The 17,200-nt window shown below is 39.7% G+C and overlaps 1 protein-coding gene across 1 annotated transcript in view; it reads left to right on the top strand.

Annotated features, from left to right (window-relative positions):
* RFX4 (regulatory factor X4) overlaps positions 1–17,200 on the top strand; it is a 91,384-nt gene that overhangs the window by 16,309 nt on the left and 57,875 nt on the right. Inside the window, exons 3-4 of the mRNA XM_021386770.1 lie at positions 3,821–3,881; positions 9,395–9,518. Coding sequence (XP_021242445.1) covers positions 3,821–3,881; positions 9,395–9,518 — 185 coding nt within the window. The remainder of the gene's footprint in view (positions 1–3,820; positions 3,882–9,394; positions 9,519–17,200) is intronic.

Below are 17,200 nucleotides of genomic sequence, written 5' to 3'. Positions count from 1 at the left end.
TGTTTGTTTGAATTAGGCTACCTTTTCTTTGACTGGAAAACCTCTGTTTAAAGGAAGCACTACTTGATTTTGTTGAAATTTTCTTTGAGGAAAATTCTTTATTTCCCAGTCGTGCCTTCTGAATTAGAAATATACTGCTATGTTTCTCAGGTAGTTAAAAAAAATTGCATTACTTTTTAAAGCATGGAGTACATGCTAATGTATCTTGCTTACAGCTACATGGAAGTGTGAGGTAAGGCAGCTTCTTACTATCCCTTAATTCATTTTAGCAAAGGGCAAATCACTTTTGAGAACAGTCAGCACCTGGGCTGCTGAGGCTACAGGGGAAGAGGCTATTCATCTGAAAAATGTGGAGGTGTCTGAACTACGTGAAGGATTTTATTCAGATATAGCTACTAATACCGTCTTAGCTCCTCAGAGGTTCTTTGAGACACGTACAAGTAGCCCTGGAAAGTACAAGACTCTTCTATTATCTCCACAGTGGAAAGAAGAGCTTTAATTCCACTTCAGTTATGACAGAGATGAACGTCAACATTAGTTTGCTGATGTCTTTGAGTCCTTTAGCATTTGTCAGAGAAGAACTGTTACGTCTATTCTTTGACAGTGTCTTGAAGCAAGACTTCAGAGTCATTACTTCACTTCTTTACAAAATAGATTAGATTTTAAAAATAATGAATTTTGAATGTTCATTCTAATATACAGTGGTGTTGTGAAGGATTCTGATAAAATGACAGTAAAAGAAAAAAGGGAAAACAGCATTTTTAATATCTTTAATGCAGTACAAATGAATCTAGGATCAGACCTGAGTCAAGAGTTACACAAAACATTCCCTGCTCAGCAGAGAACCCATTAGGTGCCCTGCTACCAAATGAAGTATAAGGAATAAGGATATTTATTATTCTGCTAGTAAATTATTTGATGAGATTGTATGGTTAAACTATACAATGCTCTTATATTTAATACTGAAAGTTTGTATTTCTAGGTCTCATCCATTCTTACACTATGTACAACTCTATCCATCTATTTAATAAAAATACATATTTTATCCAATATCTAGTGAAAATGAGAAACATTTTAGCTGATATCTGGCCCATCAGCAGAAAACAAATAAAAGTTCTACATTATTTTACAGAGGCTTGATTCTGGGGAATGTGTGCACTATGAATATTTTAATTGTGTTGAAAATTCAGTTGTTCATGGACTAAATATTTTGATGGAAAATGATGCTCAGAGAACTTTTGCAAAAAAAGTTCAAAGTACATAATTCTCCTTGTTATTGTAGGACAATTAGTGGAGGGTGCTGATGCATCTTGAAGAAGAATGACCAGGAAACATACGTAACTGAGGAGAGATATTTAAATTGTAGTTTATGACCTTATTGTTAGCTTTTTGTAGTTAAAACACATCCTCATGTGGGAGGAGCTGCCTGACTATGGATAGATTGGGGTGTGTCTTAGGGCAGGTTAGGTAGAACACCTGCTCATGGGTCTTAATGTGATTGTAAAACAAGCAAAGGATGGGTAGAAGGGATGTAGAGACTCATTATGTCATTTGGATAGTGGTTTGATGTCTGATAGAGTGCCCCATGTGCAGGGGAAGATTAAATCTAATTAGTGTAGATGATAGACCTTTGCATACTAACCCCCTTAAATCAGGAAATATAATAAAAAGTTTTATTCTGGGTGGGGAAATGGTTGGGTGGGGAGACTATAACACCTCCTGGTTTCACAGACAGGCAGTTTAGAATTGCTGCATCTTAGTTACATCAATGGTTATTCAGATAAGTAGCACCCAGCCTATTCAGCTTCCACCTCCCGAGCAATTTCCAGTGAAGTCTAAGCCACAACAGAGTGAACTTACAGCAGTGTGTAAGGGTTTGATACTGACATAGAAAAAGGTGATTAAGAAAATGGATGACTTTCAACTGGAAAGCAATAACCTTATTCTGAACAAGAAGATGGTGGGCCTAAGGATGAGACGGGGCCCCCACACACTGCCAGCGCACAGAGGCAGCGTCTTCAGTTGTTGTTTCTCACTCTGATATCTCTTGTGCACTGTCAAAGGCCAGAAAACTCTACAGTCAATGGGAAGGTGCTGTGGTGCTGCTCTTATGGGGACTGGTGGCAAACTGGTGGCCTCCCATGATCACAGACCCATCCCCATCCCTGTTTGCCAGGCTTGCTCGCTCCCACGGCTGCCAGCTTTCTTTTCTTTACAAAAGCGGGGGGAACTCCCTCATCCCACAAGCACTTTACTGCCCACAACAGGTTGCTGAGAGAAACCATGGGTACGGCCCCGACTATTTTATCCACCAGTGGTTTAAGTCGGTGCTGCACAGCTCTGTCTCCCAAGGCCCAGGCTGTGTTCATGCGGCCTGCAGCAGCCGCTCAGCATTCAGGCCCTGTGTGCCCAAGGTTTGTTGCACGCAGACCGTTTGTTTAGGAAAAACAAATGAAAAACACAATTTAAAAGTGATTTGAAATGTGTATGTTGGTCCTTTGGGCTGAATAAAAGCGGGCCCCTGAAAGGCAGGGAAGGAGTGTGCGGTTCAATAATTAGAGGCCCATTGTCATGCAGATGCAGAAGAGGGGCTGCCCCAGTGTCTGTGGACAACTGTAAATCTGGATTTTCTTGACGTTCAGGGCCCAGCCTCCCCGGCTAAAGGACATTCAGTTAACACAAGTTGCCCTGAGCATAGTGGAAGAAGCGCTGTGATGTGGGGGCTGAAGGCAGCATTTTCTGAAGCGGGGTTTTATTTCTGCGTGCCAGTTCTTGGCATTGCAGAAAAGACCTCCCAAAGGGGTCTGGTACTCCAAGGAGATACACTGCCTGCCTTAAGGTTCAACATCCTAAAAGCTGGCTTAAGTAATTTCTAAAAATAAATTGCACAAAGAAATGAAACTTGTGGCGCGGTGTAATGATGCGGAGGTTTACCTCGGTTAGGTATCAAAGCTTTCTACCCTTAGTGCAATCATTAGGCACAAAGTTGTAAAAATAGCCAACTGTGTCTGAAGCAACAGTGCTTTCCATAGAACAGTCTTCTGGAGAAGCTGGTTGCACTTCAGACTCTCAGCTTTCATTTAGGAATGTTTTATATACTTTGTAAATCATAGTTTAATAGGAATTATTCTATAGATACTTTTAATTTTTTCTCAAAAAAACTAATGTGAACTGGCAAAAAATCCAATCTTTTAAAACAGTTTTATTTTTGATGCCTTTATTCATCTTTTATTAAGCTTTTTGGAAAGGCAGCAAATCGAAGACTTAACAAACAGCAAATGGAGAATACTGTCATCAGAAAATTACCTGAAAAGAAATAAACCATATTACAGAATGTTTTTAACTTCAATTTTTAATAAACTTTGTAAATTTACAGACACTTAGTGTTTGTCATACATCAGGATCACAACAGCGGAGGAATGCCATAAGGTTAAATGCCTTGTCTAATTGAAGGATAAAGAAAAGGCAGATTGGATGAGGCAGCCGTTCCCTTAAAGCTGGTGAAAGTTTTTTACATTCTGACACGTTGCTAGCGATTCAAGATTCTCTCTTTTTTTATATAAACTTATGCTTTCTAATGTCATCATTTCTACACAACAATCCACTCCTCTTGTCAGCGGTGTTTGCAAGCTTCGTTGTCTTAAGCAATATCTATAGATAATAACTTCGGGAGCATCAATATTTACGTTTCCACTCTGCAGCCAGAATTTGAGAAAGCTTTGACACTTCAGAACATTTTTCATCAGATAATCCCTTAGCTCTTCACACTGCCTGAGCAGTTCTTACTGAAATTAAATAGTATTCTTTTGTTTCTCAACAGATGAGGAAAAAGAAAATAATAGAGCATCGAAACCACACTCAACTCCTGCTACTCTGCAATGGTAAGATGCCTTTGAAAAAAAACAAGGTGACCTGTTAGCATCTTTCCTTATCCTTTTCTGAACTGCTGAGAAAAGAGATCATGGACATCTTATAGAATTCTAAAGATACTTTACTGTATGTATTTAATTTTTCATTAGCATCCTATGTAATATTTCTCAACAAATATCTTATTCTGATGAGATTTATTTGAACATAAGAGAACTCTGATACAGTTTAGAAAACCTAGTTGGCATATTTGTTCACCACCTTGCCAGTTGGTAATTTGTGGTTCATCTTTTTTGTTGTACTTACTACAAAAAGTAATCTAATACAGAGAATTCTGTTCAAGACTCATGACTGCTTCAGTTTGTGATTAAGTCCGCCTTTTCTGACTGTTTTACTAAAATGAAATCTTTGACATTTAACAGAGAAGATGACAGAAGAGACTTCGAGGTGTGATTCATTTGTCAAAATCCCCTTAAAAACTTAGTGAAGATTAAAAAGGATGGATAATTAGCAAGAGAGAAGAGAGGTGGGATCAGGTGGAGGAAAGTCTGGGAGTCAGTCTACTGTGCTATGGAAAATGAACAAGTGCTATTCGCTGTAATTTGTGGAAGTATTTTTAACTGGACAGTCTGTAACATTACATATACTTCTAACATCTTTTTCCATTGACCATCTCTTAAACTTGTGTTGACTTTTCACTTACAGTTTAGGTTTTTTATTCTGACTTATCTTTCTTCATATTGTAAGTGATCAAACATCTTCCAGGAGGTCTTTGTATCTGGCAGAACAGAGATCTGTTACAGAGAAGTCTGCCAAGCCTCAGAGTGTGCTATCTGAAATCACATACTCCTTAGATTGCTTTAAGTCTTTTAAAGATAGGCCTTTGCTTCACCTGTAAGTAGTTCTTTTAGGATTTTGGGGCAGATTTTTTGGTGGAAAAAATACATTTTTAGCAAAAAAAAAAAAAAAAGTGATTTTTTTTTTCTTTTAAGAGAATGTTAGAAAAGTGTTTTTTTCTTCTATCAGCCTCTTGGGAAACATAACAGAATAAATAGCAAAGAGTAATCCAATCAATTCAAGAGAATCAGAAAACTTCATCTATCTTCTCTTTAAAGCTGATCAGTTAAATTTTAGATTTAAAAAAAATAAAATCTGTAGGAGGATTCAGAATATGTTGCTGCAAATATTCAGTGTTCTGCCTTGCTGAATTTGCAGACACTTCCAGTGAAAATAGTGAGATATGTAAATATAAATAAAGGCACTTAGTTCTGAGTGATTACTTCTCGCATATTTGTAAAACCAAGATACTTTCAGAAGCTTAGGAAATGTGAATAAAGAAGTGGAGTGACTATAGTGAAAAAGTATTAAAATAATAGGGAAATGATGTAGATATATCTTCTTATTTTCTATTATTCACCCAGACCACTTCAATACAGTTCAAACAAGGTAACAAAGAACAAACTAGGTAAGATGAAATAGTAGCCATGGCTTACCAGTCCAAATTCGGAACAGAATTTATTTTGCAGCAGAGTCGGTTAAGAGTCTTTTCCACAGGAGAAAATAGCATAGTAGCTAAGAAGTCAGAGTTAATTAGAACATGCCAATGATACTGTTCCCAACAGAAAACATGCAACTGTAAACAGTCTTCTGCCAGATACTTTCAAGCTTCCTCAGTCATACAGATTAGTAAATCCCTAAACTCCTGGGATATTGAGCCCTGCTGGAATGTGGTGCAAACGCACTAATACACATTCAGCAGTGTTTGCAATAGAATCCCAGAATTTTGGACCCAAAAAAAAAAAAAAAAGAAAATCTGCTTACATCATCTTCCCTTCCCCCTTGCTAGTGAATTGGTTTACTACCTATCTGTTGTGTTATGCTTCCTACACATTTAGGTGGGTTAGACATTGTCCCTTTTGAGACTTTTGGAGCATCTGCAGTTTCCTTCATTCAATTTTCCATTCAAAACACACGAGGAAAGAGAAAGCACTGACATTTTCAAGTTTAACTTCTTTAGATAATGTCAAACTGAGTTATATGATTTACTCATTTATTAATAGACCTACAGGTAATAGATTGCCAGCTTAGTAGCTGTATTATATGAAAGTTTTCTCTTGGTTTCAAAACGGAGGCTTTTCTGCCTCTGTACTGCAGCTTTGAATCGATGCTGCCTGGAGAAACCATGCTTCTTCATTTGATACGTTAAAACCAGAAACTCAAACATTGTGATCAAAATGCTATGAAGTAGGAAGCTTGCTTTGGGTGAAGATGTCAAGTTTCCACTGTTCTGAAAAGCCAGGCATGTTTCCATCAGGTTTTTTGTACTGTGGTAGCACATAGCAACCCAGGGGTTGGTAAACGATTGTAGTCAGCACTGTACAAAAGCTGCAGTGTTTCCCGTAGGTTTGGCCTTGTTTGACAGTTTTGCCTGCTCAGGACTCAGATCAAGTTTTTGCACAGTCAGGAAAGATGAAAGATGAAATTTACTTGAATATGCCTTGGGTAGGCATGCATCCTACCCTCTCACAGGAATCGCTAAGCAAGATTCAAGCGATAGAAGTTCTGGGGTAAATTATTGCCCAGACTCCAGGGGTAAGGTACGGAATTTGCCTCATTCTGGCAAATGGAAGCACCACTTTTGTCTCCTATTTTTTACTTTAAGGTGATACTATCATTTATAGAGAATGAAGTCAAGGGAGCAGTGGGGAAAAGAAACAGAGGAAATGTCAGTAGCAAGGAAAAAGGAGGAAAGTGGCAGGGAAAGTGAAGCCAGATGTAAGGGAAACATATAATTTTTGTCACATCATTCATATTACTTTTGCTTTTATTATTTATTTCTTGTCTGACATCTTAGTGAAAAGAGAGAACAATATCAATCAGTGGAGATCTATCATTAATGCTTATGCATCTCCAAAGGAGAAGTACATTGAACACTATAAAAGAGGAGGAAAAGCTAGCTGAGGATTTAGAAGTGTCTGGATGACTGTCAGCCTGGCTAGATATCTTTACTGGTAATAAGAACAATGTTTTTTGCTTTGTTTAGTTTGGCTGATGACACAAAATGAAGAGAAAGGCCAAGTAAATGTAGTAATACTGCCAAATTATCATCCGGTAACATACACCAGCCTGAGTGTTAACAGTTAAGGCATGAACATTCAAATACCTTGTATCCTGTGCTTCTCTCTTGTTCCTATGTTCATTATTATCTGCAAAGCTACACCTTGCTAAGCGCTTATCTCTAAAACATTTGCGATTATTTCCCTGGTGAGCTGGCTGACCGAACTGTAGCATAATTTTACTTCAGTTTGGGGTGTGTGCGTGTGTCTAATTCTCTCAACACTGAATTATCAAAAGCAAAGACAGCCCAAGTCTGTGCAGTTTGGTGGCTTACAGCATAGGTGCACCGAATAATAACAGTGTTGTGAAGGTGAAACAAACAAAAAACAATTGTATTTTCTACAACATGCCTAGAAGGAACAGAAAAAGAAGAAAGGAAAGCACTGCTAGTCAGTGGATTCTCCCAATGTTAGCAGTTCTGCAGAAATAGTTACAATGCATCAAAATTAATCTTTTCTAGAACCCTTTATGTAATAAGTAATGATAACATCACAGTTGTTCTGTTGCCTTTCTACCTAGAAATAAGTCTACACTGTGGACACAACTCTGACATAGAATAGAATAGAATCATAGAATTTCTCAGGTTGGAAAGGATCTTCAAAATCATCAAGTCCAACCGCAACCTAACCATACTGCTCTGACAATCCACCGCTAAATGAATAATGTCATTTATTCTAGCTGTACATAAGCATAAAGAGGGGAAAAAGTAACAGAGGCAGATAAAATTGTCACTACTGTGGAAGGATTTAGGGGTTTTATTGTTATACTGTAGAGATACAAAAGGTCTTATTGTGAACTACTGGATTTCACATGGCTTTATTAGGACACTTAAAATGTTATATATACATTATTTCTGATAGCAATGTGTTAGGTAGCAGGTTGAGTTCATTATCTTCCTACAACACTGTAGAATGAGGCTGAATTCAAGACATGATAAAGTTGTTAAATAAAAGACAGGAAAATAAAAGAAGTGGAGCAAGATGGGGTTTTGATCATTAAAAAAAAAGTTCAGGTATAATGGAGCATTGTTCAGTGTCAGACTAATGACTCCCTGTGAAAGAGAGGAGAAAAAGAGAAAAATTCATCAGATATGAGCAGAAATAATTAACTGCTTTTCTTTCTGTCCTGTCTTGGTCACGGAAGCTGACATTCCAATTAGCAGCTATAGTATACAAACGAACTCTCCAGGTTTTGAAAGAAGGTTTTGTTAAAGCGCTATGAATTTGAGGAAAGATGCCGTGATGATATTCCTGTAGAAACCAAGGAAGAATAGATGTTGCCCATACAAACTGATTCCATTCATCTAGCCGGATATCTTATTAAAATAGTTTGCAGTCACAAATGATCACGACAACTGAAATGGAAGGAGGATAGGACCTGGAAGAGGCAACGAAAAAATGAAGCTAGATATTTGAAAAGGTATTGTACAGTTATCAAATGACAGGGGCCTATTTACTGTGAAACTGGAGATTTCTGAGAATTTGTTTATTTTCTAGTTTAAGAGGAGGTTGCACCCACTTTCTTCTCGCAGCCAGCAAGGCAGGTGAGCACACTTGCAACTTAAGAGCACAAGTGCTACCATGGGTGACGAGATTACGGTTTTAAAGTTGCTTGTACATAAAGAGATCTTCAAATTCTTTGGGTCAGCAATCATAATAATATAATTTCAAGATAATTATTTTTCTAATCTATAGATTTATAGTGACTACAATTCCATATTTTAAACATTAAGCAGATGCTCATTCATGTATATGATGCATAATTTAAAATTTCATGGTTGTGTTTGTATGTGTAAGTGAGTTACGATAGTTTCTACAGTGCAGAGGAGGATGGTATTTCACTACTGCATTCAGCAGATCATGGACTCATGTTTTTTTTTCACTTAATCAACTATAGTGAGAAATTATTCTACAGATACAATTCTGTGCGCATTCTTCGGTGTTTACAAGTTACTTGTTTCAGCCACACTTGCTTCCTCCAGATAAGGAATTTTGCAGTTGGACAGGAGTGAAAAGATGTCCTGAACCAATGGTGACCTGTCCTGTAAAAATGAGGGAATGCTGCCCCTCACAGAATGTTTGGTTTTGTTCAACAGATGTTATGTGATAGTATGTTTTTTGAAAAAATAGTACTTTGGAGCGTGACCACAGAATAATATTCCTTTGTGCTAATCTCCTGTTGCCTCTAAGAACTCACAATCTACATATGTGATAGAAAGCAGAAAGCAAATTATGTAAGCAAGCTTTACCAAAGTCAGTTGGAAGGAGTACTTAAGAACAAAACAGAGAAAATCGAGTAGAAAAGCAGAAGCTGTAGTGTTTGTTCTTAAAGACGCAGCTTTGCACACAGTTCACCATACAGGACATCCAACATACTTGCAGTTCTCTCTGTTTGATATTTGCTTTTTAAGGCTGGAGGAGAACTATGAGATTGCGGAAGGTGTTTGCATTCCTCGAAGTGCTCTCTACATGCATTACTTGGACTTCTGTGAGAAAAATGACACACAACCTGTTAATGCTGCCAGCTTTGGGAAGGTGAGTCTAAAGAGCAGTATGATACCTTGAGCTCTCATCTGGTTCAGGTGAGTTTGGATTACTGAAAAAGTAAAATTGTCATTTACTGCAAGAGATAGTGGTATATTAATAAAATATATTAGGATTCAGATTACAAGACAAAGGCTAAGATTTTAAGCATTTGGAAGGTTGGAATAATTTCTGATCATGACTAAGCTGCAGAATACTCTAGTTTTTTTGATGATTTCAGTGTTGGTGTTGCCAGCCTATCTGACAGTTATGTTATACAGTATTGGCAGCTTGGAAGTCAACTACAATCCAGTCTAAGCATTGTGAGCTATAGTGCTTAAATAAATGTATATATATTTAAAAAAAAAAAAAGCAGAAGGATCAAATATCAGTAATTTAATTCTGGCTCTATCTTTGCCATTCTTGTAAGCATAGTGTGGAGATCGTTGAATTAAGAATATCAGAACACATTGGCAAATCCACGATGGAGTAAGTACAGTGCCTTCAGATGTGCAAATCCCAAAAACATCCAAAGCATTTGTGAGGCACTGCACATGCAGGCTGCCCACACATCTTTGCACTGTGATTCCTTGTGCTTCTGCTTTCCAGGCCAGCTTTTGTAAGAGCCACTGTGGTTATTTCCAGACTGAAGGGGAGATACACTCTGCACAGATGCAGCTGTGCATTGCACAGGTGTGAACAATAAAGGGTTACGCTATACCTCACTACCAGACATTAATGAGTGGCTAAGATGTTACACAAAGTTCTTATTTTGGAATTTATGATAAGATGATGAAAAATAGGATGATATTTTATATTTTATATTTTGTATTTTTTATCTAAGACCTTTTTGTTGCTCTCCAATGTGTCTCAGATCTTTAAAACTTGTCTCTAGACAAAATGTAGAGTTTGCCACTGTTTTTGAAATGCTTGCAAGCATGAATCTAAAGCCTTCTTCTAGTGTTCACAACATTTATTTCATAAAAATGCTGGGTATTCAAAGAGGGGCATATGTTCCTAGGGTAAGTGCCTGTGAAAAGAGTAGGCAAAAGAGAAGAATGTATTTAATGAGGTGTCATTTTCTCTAGTGCATCTTTATGCTGGCAGTTTAGCAAGGCAAGTAAAATGTACCATATTTTAACATTGCATTTGTCACATCATAAAGGCCTGCATAGCTCTGTTGATTCTATGTTAGATTTCCTTTTAAATACACTGCATTTTATGAATGAAATTGTTCATTTTATGTATTATTACTACCTAGAGGTTAAGTAAACTCCCAACATGTAATTTTTGAGTACTGAGAACAAGAAACAGATTTCATGCAGACTAATACATTTGGGATGTAGGTAGAATTTACATGATGCTATTTTGCTGCTACTGAAAACTTCCCTAAATTGTAAGGAGTACATAATCTGTGATTATTTCATCACAACATAATTTCACCAAGGGCTTCATCAACTTTCAACATGCAGCAGTCCAGTTACCATGTCTACTACTCCATCTTCCTTCTCCCTGCCCTCACACATATACACTCTGTCAGTAGGATTATCTTGGCCTAGCAGGGCAGGTATGGTGTCTTCCATCCAAAAATCAAGGTATTCCTCTTTTTTTTCCCAATATGCTCTTTTCCACTTAGCTGCAGTACAGTTAGTTCTGACGCAATGATCCATGCAGTTTGCTTTCCCTCTTTGTGGAGATGAACCCATATAGAATCCTCCCGGTACTGTCCTAAAATAATGTTTTGTATGGCCATTTTGGATCTGGAAACTGAGGTTTCTCTATAGGTGTGTCTAGGAATCTTAGACAACACTGACATTAATATTGAAGCAAATTAGGCTTCTGCATATGCAGAACTCAGAGCAGACCTCAGTGCGTCTGTGAGACCTGTTATTGCTAAGAAAAATGTCCTTCACAGTCATGATGATCTGCAAGGCATACAAACACTTCATGTAATCAATAACTTGCAGTCCAGTTCTCCTTAGAAGTAGGTACACAAATGAAGTTTTAGCCGACAGAGTTGTGTTGTAGCTTATCCTGGCAGGTGGCTGAGCACCACACAGTCATTTGCTCACTCCTAACTTTCCCAGTCGGATGGTGGGGAGAACAAAAAAACACCAAGGTGAAGAACTCCTGGGATAAGATAAAACTATTTACTAAGAGACAAGGAAAAGGATAGTAATTATTACAAATTAAATATATATACATATATGGGTATATAACAAGTGGCGCTCAAACAATTGCTCACCACTCTCCAACTGATGCCCAGCTAGCGCCTGGAGCAGCAGAAGAGAGATAGAGAGATGAACCCCCACTCCCTTCAAAACTTCTTCCACATGATGTCATATGGCATAGAATATCACTTTGGCCAGTTTGTCAGCTGTCCTAATTCTGTTCCCTCCCAGCTCCTTGGGCCCTTCACTCTAAATGGCCTTGGCTCTGTGCAACACTGCTTAGCAGCAACTATAAACATTGGTACGCTATCAACAGTACTTTTCTCCGAGAAGCAAAACATAGCATCGTACCAGACACTGAAGAAAAAATTCCATCCCAGCTGAAACTATGACAAATTGTTATCATGTGACTTAGATACCATATTGGCAGCGTGTGCTGCATAAATGGCTTGGAGGCAGAGCAGGGAAATAGGTCCTATCTGAGGACTTCTGCACTTAGCTGCTGAAACAGAGACCCCAGACATGTTCATCCTCACTGGGAACCATCAAGAGCCCTGCAGCTGTCATCTTCTGCAGAGAAAGGGGTTAGTTGTTCTGTGAAATTGTAGACAGTTCGCCTTTCAAGAGACAACATTAAATTTATGATTCATCTTTGAACTTTAGCTCTGTGGGCAATGTTAAACATTTAGGCTTTTTCTTCAACAGACTGGTCATATTCAGAAAGAGACATGGAGTTCAGCACATTAAAACAATCTGTAAGAAGTAACATCCTAATGCGTTGTTACTCAGTTATATCTGGATTAACCCAGCAGAGTTAATTTCATTTTTGAAGACACTGCTTGAGACAAGAAACTTGCCTGCAAAGGATTTTTCCAGATTAAGGTTTTGTGGGCAATGTTTCAACCCGTTTACTGCTTAACCTTAGTGCAAATGAAATAAATATTCCACACCAAAGTATAGAAGGGAACACTATAGTTAGATTGTTCATGAACAGCTGAACTAATAGACCTTGTTTCTTACCATCTCACATGTTCCCTAAATCCAGAGCTGTACTTAAGTCTTCTATATCTCGTTTCCCTGCAGTACTTTCAATTATTTCCAGGTCCTGGTCACTGTGTGGAGGTCTTGCTTTTTCCAGTTTTCTTGCACACTTGCTGTACCTTCTTTCTCCATTATTTTTAGATTTCCTTATGTCTGTAGAAAAATCTCCTCCCTCTGCCCAGACAGCTGGGCAAGAAGCAGCGCATGGGTTGGCTGGTTGAATGGAAGAATTGACTCGGTGCCTCATACTCATAGTTCTCCAGTAAAGCAGTGCCAAATGGCTCACCTGAAGGCTCATCTTTCTCCCCTGTATTGTCTTTGAATCACAGAATCATTACGGTTTGAAAAAAACCTCAGATCTTCTAGTCCAACTGTCAACCCATCATCTTCAGCCTTAATGTAAATTTGTTCTCCCAGTTATCCAGCCAGAGTTTCTTATTGCATGTCTAGGACATGGACGGCACCATAGGCATTTGGTAATACTGGATTAGTGGCACAAAATTTGCTCTGAGGAACAGTGAAGAGAAGAGATTTACAGAGAGACAGTAATATCTCGTCTGTTTCCTTAGGAAACCTGGCTAATAGCAAGAAAAGTACTCAGAGGAAAAATCAGAATGGCTGTAAAAATGAACACCTTTAAAAAAGTACCCTGTACTCCTAAGCCAACTTAAAGTACATATAAAATAAGGAAGACTCTAATGGTCGTCAATACGATAATATTATATGGCAAAGGTAGCCATAGTTAATATGTTAGCCAAATATTTTGTTCTTTACTTAACCAGGTAATGTGTGAACATTACAGCCAGTTCTGTCCATACTAACAATTGCCAATTTTTTAATAGCTACATTACCTAGCTTATTATTGCAGAGCAGTTGAAGATTTTTCCAGCTGGAAGTTCTGCCACTGCCTGTAGCTGGGAGGGCTGAGCAGGTGTATGTTTTTGTCTGAGCAACATGTTAACGTAAAATATTAGTGATAATTAATAGTATTAGTGATAATTAATACACTGAGCTATGAATTACCCAGGAACTATTGCTAATGGATTGGTTCTGTAAGACTTCTTGATCTGTCCTACTTGTGCCAACTCAGGTCCAAGTGGTAAGTCCTTGAGCTTCTCTTAAGCTTTTGTTTCTTCAGCCAATACTGATTTTTGTTGTTTCTGTTGTGACTCTGTATGACCCTTATTTGTCATAATCGAACCTCTTGAAGACATAATCTTCCCCTTCACACCAGTATGCCCTAACTTCCAAGTCCTCAGCTCTCTGCTTCAAATTTACTGCGTAGCACTGTTACCTCTAAGACCTGCATATTTCTCATACAGATCACTTAAGAACGCTTAATTTCTCATGGTGCAACCTCTCCTTTGCATCCTAGTGTTTTTCCTATAACTCCCATATGCCCCCTGGAGGTTAAATAATTTCCTCTTTTGTTTTTCTTCTTTTCTTTTTGTTTCCTGCCTTGTCTTTTGACAAGCAGTAGTAAATGGATATTTGAAAAGAAAATGAAAGGAAGATGCTGACGCTCTGCAGGCTGCTTCTTCCTCAGCCTTAGGTCCCTTTATAACACTCCGGCAGCACGGGTGCACGCTCACCTGAATCTCAGAGCCTCCTCATTGCTCTCTGAATGGCTTTTGCTGTAAGTGAAACTCAGTTTCCAGTAAATTTATTTTAATAAATAGAGAAGGGCGGGGGTCCACAACAGATTTGTAATATTGGTTAAGAAAAATCTTTTGCGTTTTTGAAACATAATTCCACTCTGGGAAAAATATGGGCTGAAACACATTTACACTAACAAAACAAAACAAAAAAGTTTCAATACAGTTTGTTTAGCTCCAGGGCAGTACAAGCTGTACCAGCCAGAGCCTTCTTTTATCACTATGCACTGTCACTATGCCCAGAAGTTTTGCCAGCAGGACTGCTCCTCCAAGCTTGAATAACATAGAGAGGATTTACAGTTTCATGCCATCGTACTGTATATATTTGACTTCTAAAATGGACAGATGAGCCTCTTTGAAACTTTATTGATAATGATATTACAATGTGTTTGCATTCTGTATCGAAATTTACACATCTGGAAACTGCCTGTTGTGTATAGGGAGATACTTCTGGACATGTATTTTTTACCCATACTCCTGATTTGCTCCTAAGTAGCCTCACAGGTAAGCGTACAGCAATGCCAAATTTACTCTTAGTGCTCTGTTCTGTTAGACTAAAATAGTAAGTGCTTTATTATGGACAATTACTACATAAAGAAAGGTTTTTTTTTACTGTACTCTTCTTTTTCTAGTCAATATAGGGAAAAAGAAAAAGAGAACTGGGCAAAAATCAATCTAAAGCTGAGGATGTGGTTTCTGTTATTGCGTTGAAGGACAGTATCAGTCTGTCCTCGCTACCTGAGCAATCCTTGCTCTTCTCTCATCTCTTTTACAGCTAAGGTTCCTAACTGAAGGACAGTTAATATCAGTAAGACATTTCTTCCTGATTCTGAGTTTTCTTGGTCAAGCTCCTCTCACAAATCCATAATAATCCAGAAGAAACAGGTCATACTGGTGTGGGAAGAGTGGTGGCACGGAGTGCTTGGGCAGCTCACTGCCCTTGTCTCTGCTTCATAAATCCCTTGTATTATTGCAGATTGCTATCCATTGTCTTTTCCTCTTGAGCTCAGGAAGTAAGAAAACTGACAAGGACACCCCAGTTTTTTTGGAGAGGCTTTCTCTTTCCCAAAGATTTGCCCTCTAGCAAAGGCATTTTTACAGGCACTGCCACTTGAAGCATCTGGCTTCAACTCAGACCTTCGGTGTGAGTAGAGTGGCCTCTGGGCTGCTTTACCTCATGCCTTGTCAGAACGTCCCAGAGGCTGTTCTTACAGCACAGGGTCTGCCAGAGTGCAGGGATGCTGGCACTCAGCCTTTTCCCACAGATATGCTGGATGTGATGGCAGGAAGTGTGCTGGCACCAGGAAAGAGCAAGGGGAGTTGTGCTGGGCTTTAGGTCTACTTGGCTTCAGCAAGGCAGCACAGAAAGTGGCTGTGACTCAGTAAGGCATGTGAGTCAGGGCATTCAGTGTTTGCAGCTTTGCTGGGATGCAGTAATCCGTTTGATCGTGCCTCAGGCTGAATTCCATCTGGCCAGAGGAACTGCTGAAGGAGAATCATAGAATCATAGAACGGCCTGGGTTGAAAAGGACCTCAAAGATCATCTAGTCTCAACTCCCCTGCTGAGTGCAGGGTCACCAACCACTAGAGCAGGCTGCCCAGAGCCACATCCAGTCTGGCCTTGAACGCCTCCAGGGATGAGGCATCCACAACCTCCCTGGGCAACCTGTTCCAGTGCGTCACCACCCTCTGTGTGAAAAACTTCCTCCTAATATCTAACCTAAACCTCCCCTGTCTCAGTTTAAAACCATTCCCCCTTGTCCTATTGCTATCCACCGTTGTGAACAACCGTTCCCCCTCCTGTTTACGTGCTCCCTTCAAGTATTGGAAGGCCACAATGAGGTCTCCCCGGAGCCTTCTCTTCTCCAAACTAAACAAGCCCAGTTCCCTCAACCTTTCCTCATAGGAGAGGTGCTCCAGCCCTCTGATCATCTTGGTCACCCTCCTCTGAACTTGTTCCAAGAGCTCCACGTCTTTCTTGTGCTGGGGGCCCCAGGCCTGGACGCAGTACTCCTAGTGGGGCCTCATGAGAGCCGAGTAGAGGGGGACAATCCCCTCCCTCTCCCTGCTGGCCACTCCTCTTTTAATTCAGCCCAGAACATAGTTGGCCTTCCGGGCTGCCAGCACACACTACTGGCTCATGTCCAGCTTCTCATCCATCAGGACACCCAAGTCCCCCTCTGCAGGGCTGCTCTTGAGGAGTTCTTCCCCCAGCTTGTATAAATACCTGGGATTGCTCCAGCCCAAGTGCAGCACCTTGCATTTGGCCTTGTTGAACCTCATTAGGCTCTCATGCACCCACTTCTCCAGCCTGTCCAGGTCCCTCTGGATGGCTTCCTTTCCCTCCAGTGTATTGACTGCACTGCTCAGCTTGGTGTCATCTGCAAACTTGCACTCAATTCCATCGTCTATGTCATTGATAAAGATGTTGAAGAGCACCGGGCCCAAGACTGAGCCTTGGGGGACGCTACTCGTGACCAGCCTCCACCCTGACACAGAAGCACTGATCACAACCCTTTAGCTGCGTCCAGCCAGCCAGTTCTTAACCCACCGAACAGTCCATCCTTCAAATCCGTACCTCCCCAATTTGGAGAGAACGATGTGGTGAGGGACCCTGTCAAAGGCTTTGGAGAAGTCCAGGTAGGTGATGTCCATCACCCTTCTCCCATCCACCGATGCTGTCACTCCATCTTAGAAGGCCACCAGATTGTTCAGGCAAGATCTGCCCTTGGTGAAGCCATGCTGGCTGTCTCAGATCACCTCCTTGTCATGTATGTGCCTTGACATGTCTTCTAGGAGGATCTGCTCCATGATCTTTCCAGGCACA

This window comes from Numida meleagris, chromosome 1 (genome assembly GCF_002078875.1).
Source record: "Numida meleagris isolate 19003 breed g44 Domestic line chromosome 1, NumMel1.0, whole genome shotgun sequence".
Lineage (NCBI taxonomy): Eukaryota > Metazoa > Chordata > Aves > Galliformes > Numididae > Numida > Numida meleagris.
Note: the sequence above shows the minus strand (reverse complement) of the source record. Positions and strands in the feature narration are given on the sequence as shown.